The 17971-nt window shown below is 38.5% G+C and overlaps 1 protein-coding gene across 3 annotated transcripts in view; it reads left to right on the top strand.

Moving 5' to 3' along the window:
- Window positions 1-17971, top strand: part of MED23 (mediator complex subunit 23) — a 42326-nt gene that overhangs the window by 20160 nt on the left and 4195 nt on the right. For all 3 annotated transcript variants that reach the window (XM_075414047.1, XM_075414048.1, XM_075414049.1), the window contains 15 exons: window positions 418-563; window positions 1120-1365; window positions 1533-1675; window positions 2235-2409; window positions 4089-4252; window positions 5401-5525; window positions 6017-6222; window positions 7149-7329; window positions 8294-8464; window positions 11101-11317; window positions 12139-12375; window positions 13722-13887; window positions 14884-14956; window positions 16045-16259; window positions 17148-17268. In XM_075414047.1, coding sequence (XP_075270162.1) covers window positions 418-563; window positions 1120-1365; window positions 1533-1675; window positions 2235-2409; window positions 4089-4252; window positions 5401-5525; window positions 6017-6222; window positions 7149-7329; window positions 8294-8464; window positions 11101-11317; window positions 12139-12375; window positions 13722-13887; window positions 14884-14956; window positions 16045-16259; window positions 17148-17268 — 2586 coding nt within the window. The remainder of the gene's footprint in view (window positions 1-417; window positions 564-1119; window positions 1366-1532; window positions 1676-2234; window positions 2410-4088; window positions 4253-5400; window positions 5526-6016; window positions 6223-7148; window positions 7330-8293; window positions 8465-11100; window positions 11318-12138; window positions 12376-13721; window positions 13888-14883; window positions 14957-16044; window positions 16260-17147; window positions 17269-17971) is intronic.

A 17971-nucleotide genomic window follows, 5' to 3' on the forward strand; every position in this document is an offset into this window, starting at 1 on the left:
CTAGATTTTTCAGAAAATATTGATGAACCACTGAGTGCCTACTATGCAAGCAAATACCACAACTGATTCCTGCGTAATGTGTAAGTGGGAGGCTGGGAGTAAGAGTATATGCATAGTAACTATGTATGTCTTGAATTTGTATATTCTAAGCATGAACTTGCATTTGCTGAGGTCTTAGATTATTTGTTTTGTTTTGTTTTGTTTCTTCAGAATAATTACTGAGGTCTAGGTGTCTTCCAGAGCTCTTGATTTAAAATTGCATACACACATGAGGGTAGAATCTGTTTTTTAAAAATGTTGCTTATGGTGTTGCAAGTCAGAAAAGTAAAAACTTGACCTTGTGAATGCTGGCCGTCTAAGTTGGTTTTCTGTACATTAATACATGCAATGTGTCACATTCATGTGTTCCTTCTTTAGTGTATTCCTGTACCTGATATTAACAAACCCCAGTCAACTCATGCTTTTGCAATGACCTGTATTTGGATTCATCTGAATCGGAAGGCACATAGTGACAACTCCAAGTTACAGATTCCCATTCCTCATTCTCTTAAACTTCACCATGAGTGAGTTTTGGGGGTTTTGTTATGTTTTGATTTGTCTCTAGATGTAATGGAACAGGAAGCTCTAAGTCTGTATTCAGAAAGTATTATGCAATGGGATGTTGTGTAAGGGTTATCAAAGGAGTGAAGCAGGACTAAGAAAGAGCTCAGAGTCAAATATTTCTTAAAAAGTGAAATGCTGTTATTATATAGCTAATGGAAATATATTACATCTCAGAATAACAGATCTTTTTATTGATAAGCAAATTGACTATTTTGGTTTATTATACTGTGATTTGGAAAGTGGATAAGCAGTACATTGGGTTATGTTTTGTCTAGAAAGGTGATTTTTAAAGTGTATTATTCTGTTGAGGTGTTTCTCTGATATAGGAAAATCATAACACAGTGAAACTGTGGCATAAGATGTAGTTATTTTGATGTGGTGCAATTAATGAATATTTTGGGTTTACTATTTTACAATGGATTTTTGACTGGGGTTATTGTGGCTGTAATCCTGGAATGCATGTATATTCTTCTGCTTGTTTCTTTCTACTTAAAGTTTAATCTCTTTGGCATGCAGGTTTTTGCAACAGAGTTTAAGAAATAAAAGCTTACAGATGAATGACTACAAGATTGCCTTGTTGTGCAATGCTTATTCAACCAATTCAGAGTGTTTCACTTTGCCAATGGGCGTACTAGTAGAGACTATTTATGGAAATGGCAACATGAGGATATCTCTTCCAGGAACTAATTGCATGGCATCAGGGTCTATTACCCCACTGCCAATGAACCTCTTGGACTCACTCACAGTTCACGCCAAAATGAGGTACAGTATGCAGCTACCTTTTTCTTTTTTAACCTATAATTAATTATCATCAGGCAGGCTTTCCTGTGTCTGGACATGTCATGTATAGATCTGCTAATTTACTTAATAAATTTCTTAACTTTGAAGTTCTTGTTGTTGATTGAAAAATACTTTCTCTCTTTCCTCAGTCTGATTCATAGCATAGCTACAAGGGTAATTAAGTTGGCTCATGCAAAATCTAGTGTGGCCTTGGCTCCTGCTCTTGTGGAAACCTATAGTCGCCTGTTGGTTTATATGGAGATAGAATCCTTGGGCATCAAAGGCTTCATCAGTAAGAAAGAAAACCTTTTTTTTTTCTCTCCCCTTCTTTGTGTTCAGTAGCATTTTCTTTTAAGAGCAGCTAGAGACCATAGTAAAAAGGAAAATATAATGATGCAGCATGTTGACTACATATATGAACTATTTTAATATAAAAGAAATTGTAATAGTTATCCTAGTGCTGCAGTAAATTTTAGATGAGTGTGCTGCTGTCCCTTTATGTAATCACTTGTGTGGTCAGGGCCTTCTTAGTTACGTTGCGTTGTGCAAAAATACGCTAAATGGAAAATCGTAAGCAATGTTACTTAATTAGATGCAAATGATATTTAATTGCACTTGTTAAAATAATTTGCATGTCTGCTGTATATATTCATTCAAAAGATTATTGAGCTCTACGCAGTTACAGCATCTTCAGACAGTGCTTGCACACGCACTCTTTGGAGGTAATAAAATTTTCAAATCAAATATCTTTCTTGCAACTAAATATAACCATCTATCCACAGTGTACTCTGTAGTTGTATTTTGAAGTCTAATCGCTTGGAAAACTTACGTTACAAACTCTCTTTCATAAGGTCAGCTCCTGCCAACAGTGTTCAAATCTCACGCATGGGGAATTTTGCACACTCTGCTAGAAATGTTTAGCTATCGGATGCATCACATCCAGCCTCATTACAGAGTCCAGCTGCTCAGCCATCTTCACTCCTTGGCTGCTGTGCCACAGACTAATCAGAACCAGCTTCATCTGTGGTGAGTGATGGTTACCATATTCAACCGTAATCTTGGATTCCTCCTTCATCATATGTTGAAAGCTGCATGACAACCATGTTTTAAATGGGACATGAGTACTTCCTGCTCTTAGTTCTGTGGCTAAATTGTTTTGCGGTACCTCAGCAAGTCGTGTTTCAGAAATGCAGTTAGATGGTAGTAGTTCTCTGCAGAGTTGCATGAGGCAGCCTCTCGCACAGACATGGTAGCAGTATCACAGGTCAAAGCACAGGAAAGAGCGCTGGAACCGTCATGTCAGGACGTGTTGGGCAACTGTGGAGCTTCTCGCACTGGAAATGAAGGGCAGTGCCTGCTACTTGTAGTCACAGTGGTTGACTTGTCTACCAGTGGGACTGCGCTTGCTTACTCCTGTACAGGTTGTTTAATTCCGTTACAAGAGTTAAGTTGGTTCTGCTTAATTTTTTAGTGAAGTTATTTCTCTGGTCTGACTCAAAACTAATCTGATTCATCCTGCAGCTGTAAAGGAGTTGCCACAAGGCTGTGGTGGCTGCACGTGAACCCGAGTGGAGAAAAAAGTGTTGCTTTCATTGTATGGTGTGCATCTTATGTCAACGTAAACCACCTGTAAAACAGTGGCTAATTTGGACACAAGAAAGACAGAAAAGCTGGTTAAAGAAACTCTAGAGTTGATATGCAGATAATTCTAGGGAAAAGCTTTGAGTTGAACTTACTGTTAACAAAGTTGAAGGGTATGAGATTCAGTTTGTGTATAGAGTCTGGGATTTGTTGTAGGAAAGTTGGGGAAAAGAGTGTCCATTCGCTCTTAGAGTAGAACTTCTTGTTGGGGTAGGTGAGGGAGACAGAGCGATCTCACCATTATCAGTTTGTATCAAGGAAGTCTGATTACACAGTAATTTCTTAGTCCAAATTCAGATTGCTCACTTGTCCTTGATCAAGAATAAAGAGAACAAGTGAAAACAAGTTTCGTCTTAAATTCGAGGTCTTGCTTGTTTTATTCACCTAAGTCTTGTTTTGTCATCTTGGCCTGTGAAGTATGGATGTTAATCAGTCGCTTTTGATAAGCATTGCATGCAACTAGATTGGAGTAAACTAACCTATGGCTTTGGCATTTCAAAGACACAACATTATAAAAGTATTTTAAATCACTTCAAACTACCTGGTGTGAACAGCGCATCCAACCAGATCACTGGAAAGTAAAGTGCTTTGAATCAAAAGCAGTACTGCTTCATTGCTTTAGTAAGAACAATTTAGTGCTGTCTACTTCAGGGTGACAGCTAGGTTTAAAATTTCCCATCCATTCTTGCATTGTTTGTTCTGTCTTTGCATGTATTTATTTATCTATGTATCCTTGTTTAGACAAAGATGTTGAAAAGATAGCAAAAGGGAGTGGCTCTAAATTGGAAAGATTTGGGGCTCTTTTTTAGGGGCATGCTGCATCTGGAATTTTCACTAAATCAACCTTTGAGAGCTTTATTTGAAAACAAAGTACTTAAGTAGTTGACTGAAATTTGTTAAACAGTGGAAAAAGCCAACTTTTCCAAAAGGTTAAGAACATCACTTTCAAAACAAAGGTTCCTGTATTATTTGAAGCAGAAAATGGACAAAAAATTGGTATTTTTTGAATCTTAGAAGCAGCAGTGTAAGCATTATTTGCTAACTGGACTGTTTCCTTCTTTCAGTGTTGAAAGTACTGCTCTAAGGCTAATCACAGCTTTGGGCAGCTCAGAAGTCCAACCACAGTTTACACGATTCCTCAGTGATCCCAAAACAGTTCTTTCAGCAGAATCAGAAGAACTCAACAGGGCTTTGATCTTAACCCTAGCGAGAGCAACACATGTGACAGGTAATAGCAGTACTGTGAGATAACATCGAAGTGAAAGCTGCTGTCAAGCCATTTCTCTAAAATACGGTTTAATAGAATAACATGGAAATGACCCAGTCATAAAACATATCCAGTATGTTTCTGGTTTTGAAAAAATGTATAGCTTTAATTTCCAACTACCTGTTTTTAGGCAAAAAGCCATTATTAAAGCAGTAGCGAAATCAGACATTGTTTAAAAGTTTATTTTTATACAGAGATACAGTGTGATTTTTTTTTTTCTGTCTTGTTTCCAGTTTCATTATTTTAAACTTGAATGTTTGGATTGATTACTAATACATGTCATTAAAAAAAACAAAACAAAACATGGAATGTTCACAGCAAATATGTTGCTCATGTGGAAGCCACCCCCTCTACAGCTTACCTTTGAGAAAACGTAGTGTGTGTTTTGGGTTTGCTTTCTTGGGGAAGGAAGAGGGGAAAGCTTTTATTGTGTGTTTGAATATTTTAACAATGTGCAATGACATGGGTCAGGTTTTTGTTAGCTTGGAGGGGGATGTTTTCTCCGTCTTGTTTTTTATGGTTGTAGTCTGGAGACTTGCTGCAAGTTAGAACAGCTAATTTCACAGAAAATGGTGGAGGTGATTTGAAAGGGAAAGGGCATCTTTATGCTATTTATTTTTTTTTAACCTGCGCTCAACTTTTATTGTTAAATCAACACTGGGTTTGGGGGGATGAGGCTTGTGTTTTATTTCTACAGCTTAATTGGGAAAGGTACTGCTGAGCAGTCTTTTTAAAGCGATATGAAATGGCCTCTGGCAATTTCATCATCATTATCTTCCTCAGGATCTTTTTTTAAAGTGCAGTCAGTTAATCAGCAAAAGCTTGTCTTACTGTCGTTACAGGAAATTAAACATAAAATCTTAAAATAATTGATTGCTTTATTTTTAGCTTAAAATCTAAAAATAATTTTGTTATTGTTCATAGCATAAAAAATATAATATCCAGCTTGTTCGATAGAGTAAATAAGATTCAAAGAAAGGGGATGGGAGAAGTTGGCCAAAAAGGAAACCCTGTTGAACTAGCAAAGCCTTGATGCATGTGGCTGCAAAAGAAGACAATAAAAAGTAGGTTTTTGTGTGAAATTCTAATATCATCAATCCATTTTCTAGACTTTTTCACAGGCTCTGATTCAATTCAGGGAACTTGGTGCAAGGATATATTGCAGACTATCATGAGTTTTACTCCACATAACTGGGCATCACACACACTAAGCTGTTTTCCAGCTCCTCTGCAGGTAATAGTTTCAAACTATTGATTTTGTGGTTGGAAATATAGAGAATTTACTTTCTTAACAAGATCCTTTGCCTTTTGCTAGTTGGTGAGAGTGTTCCCCTGTCCAGACTACATTAATCTCAAATTGCTAAAGAATGCAGCGTGATTGTAACATTGCTATTTCTTCAGAAATGCATTGGCTTCTCCTGGAGTATTCTAAGGCCAAGTTTGGCCAACTGGTACTTCCGGTAAAAGGTAAATCAGGTCTTTTAAAAATCAAACAATTAAATGAAAATAAGTTGGAGAAGCCTAATTTCTTGTGGCAGTTTGTCACATAGCTTTGTTAGTGACAAAACGGTCACTGTGGTGTCACGGTGAAGCAACCACCCTGCCTAGTGGGTGTGTATTGTACGAGGAAGTGGGAACTCGTAAGGTGCTAAGTCGGGCAAAAGTTTGCCTGTTCAGTTGTTTTATTCTAGGCTTTCAGTCACAGCAAAGCCTACTTTATTTCAGGTGTTCTTCAAGCAGAATAACGTACCTCAGGAAAGCCGTTTTAACTTGAAGAAGAATGTGGAAGAAGAATACCGAAAGTGGAAGTCTATGACCAATGAGAATGAGATAATCGCACACTTCTCTGTACAAGGTTCAGCCACACTTTTCCTTTGTCTCCTGTGGAAGATGTTGTTAGAGACCGATCACATTAATCAAATTGGCTACAGGTGAGCTGAAATGATGTGCAATTTCAAATTTATCGCAGCAATATTCTCAGTTCTGAGGATATAGGCCTTGTGCATGTAACAGCTTGATTTGTACTTCTTTTATTAATGCAGAGCATGGAAAAAAGGAGTGGAGCTAGGTATTAATAAGCATATCGTAATAATTGTGCAGTGTTTAAGATTGGTTACACCACACAGTGGTCTGCAATGCATATTCTTCCTGGTAAGACACAAGGATGTGAGGTGTTTGAATTTAGTAGTTTACTTGTAATGGCAGTGTTTCGGTCAATCTGAAATGGTAAACAGAAAATATAAAACATTTATTTACTTAGCCTTTATATATCAGTAAGGGCCAAATATATTTTAGGAAAAAAATAAATGTTTATTTATAGAGGTAGTAGTCCTACATTTTTGTTACTTGTTCTCAATAGTAACAGCATCAGCTCCAGCTGTGAAAAATAGATTCTTTCTTTTCAGTCCTTCCTAGGTCTGTTGAAACAGTATTTATGATAGCATGTGTTACTCTTCTGTGCAATGAGGAAATACCAATATTTTAATGCAGTGGTTATATTAAAATGCATACTCCAGGAAAATGAAGTTGTGTTGCAGAAGATGGTCCTAAGAGGTGTGTAACTAAAAATGCAGAACTAAAGCATGGATTCTGGGCAGAATACTGCACATGAGAACTGGTATTTCTTTCAATTAGTGTCCAGACTTTGGAATTCCATTGCTCTAGGGATTTTTTGCTTTACTTTGGGCTTTTCTTTAGTTTATTTAATAAAGGGAGGTTTTTTGTCTTTTTTTTGCTTCAAAAGACGATTATGTTAAAACCCAGTAACTCTTAGAAAATAGACCAGTTAAAAATGCATTAAGAACAGTAACAATTGATTGTTGCTTTTTTTTTTTTTTCTTTTCTTCTTCCCTGCTAGAGTATTAGAAAGAATTGGGGCCAGAGCTCTGGTGGCACATGTGAGGACATTTGCAGATTTCTTGGTGTATGAGTTCTCTACCTCTGCAGGAGGCCAGCAGCTCAATAAATGTATTGAGATTCTCAATGACATGGTGTGGAAATACAACATTGTAACACTGGATAGGTTGATACTGTGTCTGGTAAGCATTGCCTTAGAAGATAAGATCCCAGTTCTTTATGCAGTTTGCTTTCCAAGTCAGTTTTGTAGGAGCAAGCTTTTTAAAACACATTGGTTTTAAACAGTGACTAGTTGCTAACCCAGTACTGAAGTAAAATAATAGATTACTTCTGTAAGCAACATAAAACTCAGTCTTACAATTCTCTGAATCTTTAGGGAAAGCTTTTAATGGTTATTTAATGGCAGCCATTGAATTAGTGTTATTAAATGTTGTTATTACTGCTTTGGGTCTCTGACCTCAGAGCTGTGCAATTATTTCTGCAGCCTGAAAAGGTAGAAGGGGGATAGCATGCCATGATTCAGAAGCAATGGGAAAATCTTGTACCCATTAAAGTATGCTTTCTTTGCTTAGAATTCATCCTGTTTCATCAGAAGAGTAGGAGAGAAATGGCATCCTCTGTCTTTCCAGGTTATTCTACATACAAAATAAAGCAGAACTCACCTAGAGAGAATTGAATTTTTTTTCAGTAATTATCCTTTACTTATATTTTAAAATCTCATCTTAATGTAAAGCTGGTTGTTTGAATTTTAGTTTGGTTTTCAAACTGAAATCCAAACATGTCAGAGTGGCCAGATGTTTGAGGCAGTCTTAACTTCATTTTCATTAGTTGGTTATTTTCAATGAAAGAACTGGCAGCTAAGAGGGAGTTAGAATTCTTGGAGAATGTGCTGTCACTGGGGAGTTTGTAAGACTTTCTGCCAATGGAATAAAAAATGTGGTGGGTACTTTACACAGGAGGTGATTGAGCCTGCCTCTGTTCTGTGTCTTCACTTGAAAATCAGAGTTGAAAGACCATATGTTCAGTGTGAATTCGTGTGCAGATGTACCTAATGCGCGGTGAAATTTGCTAGCCAATGTTTAGGAGTTACAAAGCAGACAGCAACGTCAACTGTAATTCCATGTTTTCTGATCCGTGTTGTTTAAGGCTATGCGTAGTCATGAAGGAAATGAAGCTCAAGTCTGTTACTTCATAATTCAGTTACTCTTACTGAAGCCTAACGATTTCAGAAACAGAGTGAGTGATTTTGTGAAGGAGAATTCTCCGGAGCACTGGCTGCAGAATGACTGGCATACTAAGCATATGAGCTATCACAAGGTATCAAAGCTGGTAAAATTCTTTTATTGTAATACTTTCTGTGGAGTTGAGATCAGCCAGAGAGTCTTATATCCTGTAAATGACAGGACAGCTCTGTCAGTTTTTGGAGTTAATTAGTAAGTCGTAATTTATTTGGGTTAGTCCAAAAAAAAAAATAAATCACTATGTTTATGTAATAACGTTAAAATTATAATGCAAGGATATTCAAAGATAGAAGCAGCTAAAGAGTTGGTTGGAAATTCATTCTTACTCATCTAAATCCAATCATTTTAAAATCTTGGTTTTACTGAAATTCATATAGAGTTTTTGTGCATCAGGGAGAAGGTATTTCCTTCTGGTGTTTTATGAATAAAACAATAGTTAAACCTATGTTTTCTCCTGATTATTAAAGTTTCTTCCATCTCCTGTGTGGCAAGAACATGATATCCTGACACACTAGGGAAGGGAATTGCTGAGATTTTAATGCTGCTGTAAACATAGTGGCTTCTGCTGGCTAGAAAGGATGTACTAATGGAGTGTTCTGTCAAAAGATAAATCAACACTGAGATGAACTAGACCCAAACAAACTCTCATGTGGCTAAACACATACAATCTAGTTCTGATACAGAAGCTATTTCATCTGTATTGGCCCTCTGTTTTACCTGTACAGTGTCGTTAACAGTGACTACAAGTGCAAGGGTAGCAGGGAAAAGGTCCAGGAGGAAAGGTAAGGTGCCTGTGGACTGGAGAAAAGCCAGTGTCACTCCAATCTTCAAAAAGGGCAAGAAGGAGGACCCAGGGAACAACAGGCCGGTCAGCCTCACCTCCATCCCTGGAAGGCTGATGGAGCAACTCATTCTGGATGTCATCATTAAGCAAGTGGAGGAAAAGAAGGTTATCAGGAGTAGTCAACATGGATTCACCAAGCGGAAATCATGCTTGACCAATCTGATAACTTTCTGCAATGGCATGACTGGCTAGGAGGATGAAGGGAGAGCCGTGGATGTTGTCAACCTAGATTTCAGCAAGGCTTTCGACCCTGTGTCCCATAACATCCTCCTAGGGAAGCTCAGGAAGTATGAGCTGGATGAGTGGTCAGTGAGGTAGATTAAGAACTGGCTGAGTGGCAGAACTCGGAGGGTTGTCATCAGCGGCACTGAGTCTAGTTGGAGGCTTGAAACTAGTGGTGTCCCTCAGGGGTCGGTACTGGGCCCAGTCTTGTTTAACTTCTTCATCAATGACTTGGACGAAGAGTTAGAGTGTACCCTCAGCAAGTTTGCTGATGACACAAAACTGGGAGGAGTGGTAGACACACCGGAAGGCTGTGCTGCCATTCAGCGTGACCTGGATAGGCTGGAGAGTTGGGCAGAGGGGAACTTGATGAAGTTCAACGAGGGCAAGTGCAGGGTCCTGCACCTGGGGAGGAACAACCCCATGCACCAGTATAGGCTTGGGACTGACCTGCTGGACAGCAGGTCTGTGGAGAGGGACCTGGGTGTCCTGGTGGATGACAGGTTAACCATGAGCCAGCAGTGTGCCCTGGCTGCCAAGATGGCCAGTGGGATCCTGGGGTACATTAGGAGGAGTGTGGCCAGCAGGTGGAGGGAGGCTCTCCTCCCCCTCTTCTCTGCCCTAGTGAGGCCCCATCTGGAGTACTGTGTCCAGTTCTGGGCTCCCCAATTCAAGAAAGATGAAGAGCTACTGGAGAGAGTCCAGCGGAGAGCTATGAGGATGATGAGGGGACTGGAGCATCTGTCCTATGATGAAAGGCTGAGGGAGCTGGGCTAGTTTAGCCTGAAGAAGAGAAGGCTGAGAGGGGACCTTATAAAAGCCTATAAATATCTTAAGGGTGGGTGTCGGGAGGATGGGGCCAAACTATTTTCAGTGGTGCCCAGTGACAGGACAAGGGGCAATGGGCACAAACTGAAGCACAGGAAGTTCTGTCTGAACATGAGGAAGAACTTCTTCCCTCTGAGGGTGGCGGACCACTGCAAGAGGCTGTTGAGAGAGGCTGTGAATTCTCCTTCTCTGGAGATATCCAAAACCAGATGACCCATAGAGGTCCCTTCCAACCCCTAACATTCTGTGATGCTGTAGGAAGCAAATTATATTGGGCTGGGAAGTGCTCTGACATGGCTGCACAGCTCTTAGACGCAATCCAGCATATAGCAATTTCAGTTATCATGGGCAAAGCACTATAACCTCAGGCTTCAGCTGTACTCATCTGATATTTGAGTACACTCCAGTTCTTTCCCAGTGAGTTATTACATGCATATTATTTCTAGTGTTCTGATGCAATGTATGATGCAGAAACTTTCAGTAGTGCTGATTTCCCCTAGGTTTTCTCTTAAAATACTTGACAAGGGACATACAAGCGCTGGCTGCTTTCAGCTTTGCCTTAGGATGTTTAATGTTCTCTTATGCCCACTCTGAGTGGTGGTGAAACTTTTTGGTTTGTTTTTTTCTGAAGAAATTGCTATCTACTAGTCTAATAACTAAATAATTTCACTCAGAGTTGAATTTTCTTCTGTTAGCTTAACAGTGAGATCATCTTAGTGCATTCATATGTGATCATGACAGCAATGTAGATTATGAATGTTTAATGCGCTGCTTTTAAGGAAACACCTTTTGATTTTGTTGCATTTCTTTCCTTCCAGAAATACCCTGAAAAGCTGTATTTTGAAGGCTTGGCAGAGCAAGTTAATCCTCCAGTTCAGATCCAGCCCCAGTACCTACCAATTTATTTTGGAAATGTATGCCTGCGCTTTCTGCCAGTGTTTGACATTGTAATCCATAGGTTTCTGGAATTGCTTCCAGTGTCCAAATCACTAGAAACTTTATTGGATCATCTGGGAGGTTTATACAAATTCCATGGTAAGTTGTCTGTGAATCCAGGCCTTTATTCCTGTTCCGATCATTCTGTTCTCCTTCACACCTTCATTCATAATTTTCATCTACTAGCACAGCAGTGTATCCTTTCCTATTCTGTAAGCCCTGTGTACATTTCCACAGAGAAGTACAATCCCTATTTAGTGAATTTCAGCTTACTAACAGTGAACTTGCTTCAGGTAGCTCTTGCTAATTCATGCTTCCTTCACCCCTTTGCTTTTCAGTCTCTTCTAGTAGTAAGTACTTGGACCTGTGTCCTGACAAACTTTCTGTTACCAAGACTGAAGCAGCTCAAAAGCAGTTCCTCAATCTATCCTTGATTAAGATTCAGATTCCTAAACCTGATTTTTTCAACACTTTTATAACTGCACTTTTATAGTAAGTTTTTTTTATACGTCATTGCTGTGTTATGCCCAGACAATTTACAATATTCTTTCTGTACTGTGACTTCATGCCCGTATTTTTCCTATTTAATACCTTTTATACTAAGTGATGGTTTAGGTAGTTTATTTACAAGTATATTAATATTATCATTAAGATATGAACTGTTAGTTATACTGACTTTCTTTGCTTGACTTCTGCCCTTCTGCACACACATTGAAGTATATGTACAAGGCAAAGGAAAATCAGAGTTGTAGAGTGTAGTGAAATAAAGAATGCGAATCAGTTCCATGTGCACTGTTTTACATACATATGACTTAGTCTTGTAGAGCTCTTGATTTTAATTTTGTGTTTGCCACCATAAACATAGTGGTGATGCTAGAAGTTATTTCTGTTTTTTTTTGTTTTACTTTTCTTCTTGGCAGACCGTCCAGTGACTTACCTGTACAACACTCTTCACTATTATGAGACGCATCTCAGAGAGCGCACAAACCTCAAGAGAAAACTTGTTCATGCCATAATTGGCTCTCTCAAAGATAATCGCCCACTAGGCTGGTGTCTAAGTGATACTTATCTCAAATGTGCTATGAATCCCCGAGAAGAGAATCCATGGGTTCCTGATGACACTTACTATTGCAAGCTCATTGGAAGACTAGTAGACAATATCCTTCTTAAAGTTTGCATTAAGCTGTGCCAATGTCTTAGAGCTTCATTTCATCAAAATACAAAGTTCAATTTCCATCTATTCAGATATGAAATAAAGCTCAGAGTCTTTATTTAGCTGCATATATTGGTCTAAATTCATATTAGTTTACTTCAATGTACTTTTTTATTACTCTACAGAGGGACTGAGCTGCCTTGGTAAAGACATTTGAAAGATAAGGTGAAAACAAAGTACAGTACGGCTGTTTCACTGTTTAATGCATTACTTATAAATACAAATACTGATGTTTATGCATTCCGAATTGAATTCTAATTGCCACATGAAATCAGCTGGATACAAAGCGTGACTGTTTTAAGAAAAAGAAGTAGAAAATTAGATTACTTTTTTCTAATGCCATTATCATTATTACTAAGAATAAAGTATGTGCTGTTAGCAGCTGCTGAGAATCTAGTTTTTAGGAGGGAAAAAATAGAAGTTAGGTTTTTACCACAAACCTGCATTTTGTAAATTGCTGCCTTTTGTTAGTTTTTACAGTTGTGACTACAGCTGATTAAGATTTCCATGGAAATAGCTGGCAAACCCATGCAGCTGTGTTCTAGACAATAGCACTAGTGGACTCTCCCTGGATGTCATTGTCTTTCTGGGTCAGCTTTATGGGAGTTGACCAATTTTGTGGATGTTATGTGTCTTCTTTCACTCCTCTTCCTGAATTTGCCTTTCTTTTATGTGTAACTTGAAAGACGTTTGTTAGATTCTTTGATTCTAAATCTCTCTAAAGAAAGCTAAAACTATATAAACCCCTGTTATGCAAATGTTAACAGTGTGTTCAGAGATCTTTTCCATACGTAGCTCAAATGAGTTAGTCTTGGTTGGGTAAGTGGAATATTTTCAGAGACAAAGCAGGTGCTCGTTTTGCGTGAACTGTCACCCTAGAAGTCTGGTAGAAGATCTTACACTGAAGCAAATTAACAGTTTCAGATTATGCAGAGCAGAAAATTCTTGTGATTTTCATCATCTTGTCTTGGAAGCAGATGGTGAATGAGATGGTTGCTGGTATTTTGCTTCACCTCTTAATCAGGGAAATTTATCCTCTGCATGACCTTGTGTGTGTAGTGTATTTATAGCTCTTTATTCATACAGTCCTTCAGTGGTATCATTGCCTTATATTCATACTTTTGTCCATGTGTCTTATTTTTATGAAATGTGGTTGTTTTATTTGTTCTTAGCAGCTTATCTTTCATTTTAATTCAACTTACGAAGTGTGGTATATACATATAGCTTTAAGCAGCATGCTCCTTACACTAGTCTCTGTTGGGGACAGCTTTTTTCCTTAATCATTGTCACCTATGGCAGGCAAATCACCTGGTCCATTTCCAAATTGTGACTGGAGATTCAATGAGTTTCCTAACCCAGCTGCCCATGCTCTCCATGTTACTTGTGTTGAGCTCATGGCTCTGGCTGTTCCAGGGAAGGATGTGGGCAACGCACTACTGAATGTTGTGCTGAAGAGGTATGTTGGCTCTCTGAAATTGTTTCCTGCAATATATACTACATAATTAGCAGATTGCTACGGTGGTATGTGGTACTAATTTTCTAGGTTTTTATAAATTTGTAGTTAAGCATGAATACTTTAAATTTTATATATAAAGTGTTTTATATATAAAGTGCTGTAGGAATCAATCAGAAAAATCATGTGTTGGGTTTCTGTGCTGTAGTGGACTGTGTGTGCTTCAGGAACAGTTGACTCAGCATGATCTGCTTAAAAGACAGAGGGAAGACCTCGCACAGGCAAAGAACTTGTCCCGGGGGGGTTCAGCGGCACAGAAGCTGGAAAAAAGTCTGTTCTCCTTTCAGCTGTCCTGGGAGGAGGACATTTCATCAGTTAATATCACAGTATCTTTGAACACAAAGAAAGGGGCAAGAGGTATTCGGCAGGACTCTGAATCCTTCTGATACTAATGTAAAATCAGAAGTACTTTGAAAGAGAGTGGTGCGCCAAGGCTAGCCTTTTGTTGTGATGCATTAAGTCTGACCTATAGTGCTGTTCCTTGCTCAGCCACTGATAAAAGAACTGAAGTGAAAGAAAGCACCTAGTATTCTTGCAGTGATTCCTGTTTCATCTTTGAGTAATGACAAACAAATGATTTGTTTTCACCCTCAGTCATCTTCGTAATGTATTGTTGTTAGCTCTGTTTGGGGCACATGGAGGGAAGGAGTCCATAGGGACAAGTAACTGTTAAGCAAGGAAGCCTGTTCGGTAGGAAGAACAGTGTGATAACAGCCTTTGAATCTACTAACACGAAATTAGGCCTGAATAAAGTTTTGCAAGCAACATCACAATGGCATTTATACCATCTGTTGCCTCTCCTAAATACACTATACGTGTATAGTTCCCTCAAATGGAGAAATATTCTCTGCATGAGTATACCTTGTCTTTAGATGCACTAGAAGCACAAATTGCAGGTGTGGATTTCAGAGCTTCAGTTTTCTTTTTCTCTGTTCCCAGTCAGCCCCTGGTGCCTAGAGAGAATATCACAGCTTGGATGAATGCAATTGGACTGATAATCACAGCCTTACCAGTGAGTCAATATGTTGTATTTTAAAATAAAAAAATATCTTCTTCAATGTAAGGTTTATTGTCTTTCTGTTGTATGTTGTAAAAAAAATATGCAGTTTGCAATGTGATAGCCAACATCCGTAGATTCCACAGAGAGCTGTTCAGAAGGCTACTTGCGTGTTTGAGAAAGATCTCTTCCTCCAGCATGGGAAAAATGACCAGGTTTTCTGTTTTTCTGTTATGTTTTGAGGGTAGGGTGAAAAGAAGTATATCATTCCTATTTAAAAACATAGTTAAATGCCGTGTGTGTAGTATCAATGGAGAACTGGAACTATGAAATAAGGTCTGTAAGGGTTCTGATGCAAAGCTAATTTTCTATTAATGCTTGCACTCGCACATCCTGTATCTCTTAAACCACGTAAATGAAATGTGCCTCAAACTGCAAAAGCAAATATATGCAGTATTAGAGCTCAAATATCAGTAGACATTTTGTTCTTCTAAATACAATGACACTTCATACCTGACCAGGACTGCCTGAATAATTTTGATCTTGCTTACCTGTTGCTTATATGTGCAGTGGTTATCCTTTCCTTGCGACTTCTCTTCCCCAATAAAATGGTTCCTTTTCTTGGAAGAAAGCCAACATGGGTTAAATCCTTATATATTTTTATGCTTCTTTCTATTCGTCCTGTTCCATCTCCCTGCATCTTCATCTGTTTGACTTTTTTACCTGTTTTTGTTTCTTGTTTCCATCTTGGATTTTGGGTCTGCTTGTGCCTGTACTGAGAACACTCAGAAAATTCTCAGTCTCCTTCCATTAAGGCTTTTTGCCTCTGCTCTGCTGCTTTTGGAGACCTTTATATTTACTAGCTAAATAATTAAATTGGTGAAATATGTCTTGATAATGCCACACCCTCGAGTTTGCCACATCCACTGACATGGATGCTTTCTGTATTGTGCTTCTGAATTTTCGTGTTTGTCAGACAGGGCTATAAGCTGCCATGTAGTTGAAAACATTTTAGAAATGCAGTGATAGTAGAAGGAGATGAGGAAGCATTGTCTTGGATGGTGTTCTTTTCAGAAGCATTGCCAACTCTTTGTTTTTTGCAGGAGCCATACTGGATTGTGCTCCATGATCGCATTGTGAGCGTTATCAACAGTCCCAGCTTGACATCAGAGACAGAGTGGGTTGGTTACCCGTTCCAGCTGTTTGACTTCACAGCATGTCACCAGTCTTATTCCGAGATGAGTTGTAGCTACACCTTGGCTTTGGCACATGCTGTCTGGCATCATTCTAGCATTGGACAGCTTTCTCTCATTCCTAAGTAGGTGTAGTGATATTTGGTGATTTAAATTGTCTTTTAAATTGCATGCATATTGTAGATAACAAAGCTGTATCTGTAGCACTTATACCAGCATATGTGTACAGGGGAGCTCCAAAACTTACCAGGTAGATCACAAGTTTTTTTTCCAGCTCCCTCTTCGACTGACATCATTCTTGTTATCTATATGCTTCAGAGCTTTCATCTAGAGTGTGACTGCCTTTAATGATTCTTTTTTATCTTCATTAGCTTTTATGCTTTTATTAATTTCAATGTTTCTTAAACCATTGACTGTAGAATATTCCTAAAGCATCGACTGTAATCAGTAAATGTATCCTTAATTCTAGCAAGCACCCTCTAGCTGTGAGTTGAGATACTTTGCTCACTGAAGGGTGTGGTAGTGGTCCGCTTAATCATTAAAGCAAGTGAAAAATATGACTGCATGAAACAGTTGATTAGACTTTCCCCAGTGCCATGTTAATGAGAGAACTAACAGACTTCACTTACTAAGTCTTAAAATATTGGACAAAAATGAAGGTGGTATGATGTGTTCCTCTCCATTAAACCTGAACCTTGATTTAATGCTAGTGTGAAAACATTAGAGGACAGCTTTTTGACTGTGTGTAACGTTCTGCTAAGCTTAGAATTGTTCCCTGTTCCAGTCCAGTGATAATGCCTGGAAACGTTCTAGAGCTTCACTGAAATGACTAATTTTTGAAATAACTAACATTTGCATACCTACATTGTATTTTCTAACATGAAGACCCAAAGCTGTGAGAGAAAATGTGATGTTTTGGCTAGAATTTGGGGTAGGGGACAGAAGGGGTAAAAAACCAAATATCCAGTGGAATCATAGAATCATGAAGTACTAAGTGTCTTGAAATACTACAGGTTCCTCACAGAAGTATTAATACCCATAGTGAAAACAGAGTTCCAGTTACTCTACGTTTACCACCTTGTTGGTCCTTTTCTACAACGGTTCCAGCAGGAGAGGACACGATGCATGATAGAGGTAAAGTGTAGTTCTTGGTCTACTATATACAGTATATATTATTTTAACTTCACAATTATATTAAAAGGCAGAATCTGATAGAGATATTTGATAAATATTCAGAATTAAATTCTATATAAATTAAACACCATTTTCAAGGATCTGAATTGCTGAGTTGGTATTCAGCTACCCAGTTAAGTGAAATCTTGTCAGCTTGGTTCAAGATAAAACACCTAGAACTGCTTTTTTTTTTTTTTTTTAAATACAACCTCAAAAATAGCAAGCAATACATGTTTTCTTTGGTTCTCAAACTGCATGTAAAATATGCATCAGACTTACTGCCTGTATTAAAAGCTTCCATGCAGGGGAAGGGAGTAATTCAAGAGCTGAATTGTGAGGATGGAGGAGCACAAGGTGGTTCTTACATTCATATCAGTGTGGATAAGAGTAGGGGAGGAGAAAAGAGATGGAGCTGGCCAATAGGCAAATGAGCTGAAAAACAGCAGGTAGCAGAGACCCTTCTAGAAAGAAGAGCTTACCTTGGGAATCCTAAGTATTTAAATGTCTGTGCTGTCAGTAAATATACACAAAGCCTTTATGTCAGGTATGCCTTTTGTCTCCCTCTAGAGTCCAACCGACATAACATATAGGTCTACTAGCACTACTGATTACTTTTTCATCCCCAGTTACCAATGTCTCTGCTGGGGACTACACTCTTAACCTT

The sequence above is a fragment of the Opisthocomus hoazin genome, chromosome 2, assembly GCF_030867145.1.
Source record: "Opisthocomus hoazin isolate bOpiHoa1 chromosome 2, bOpiHoa1.hap1, whole genome shotgun sequence".
NCBI lineage: Eukaryota > Metazoa > Chordata > Aves > Opisthocomiformes > Opisthocomidae > Opisthocomus > Opisthocomus hoazin.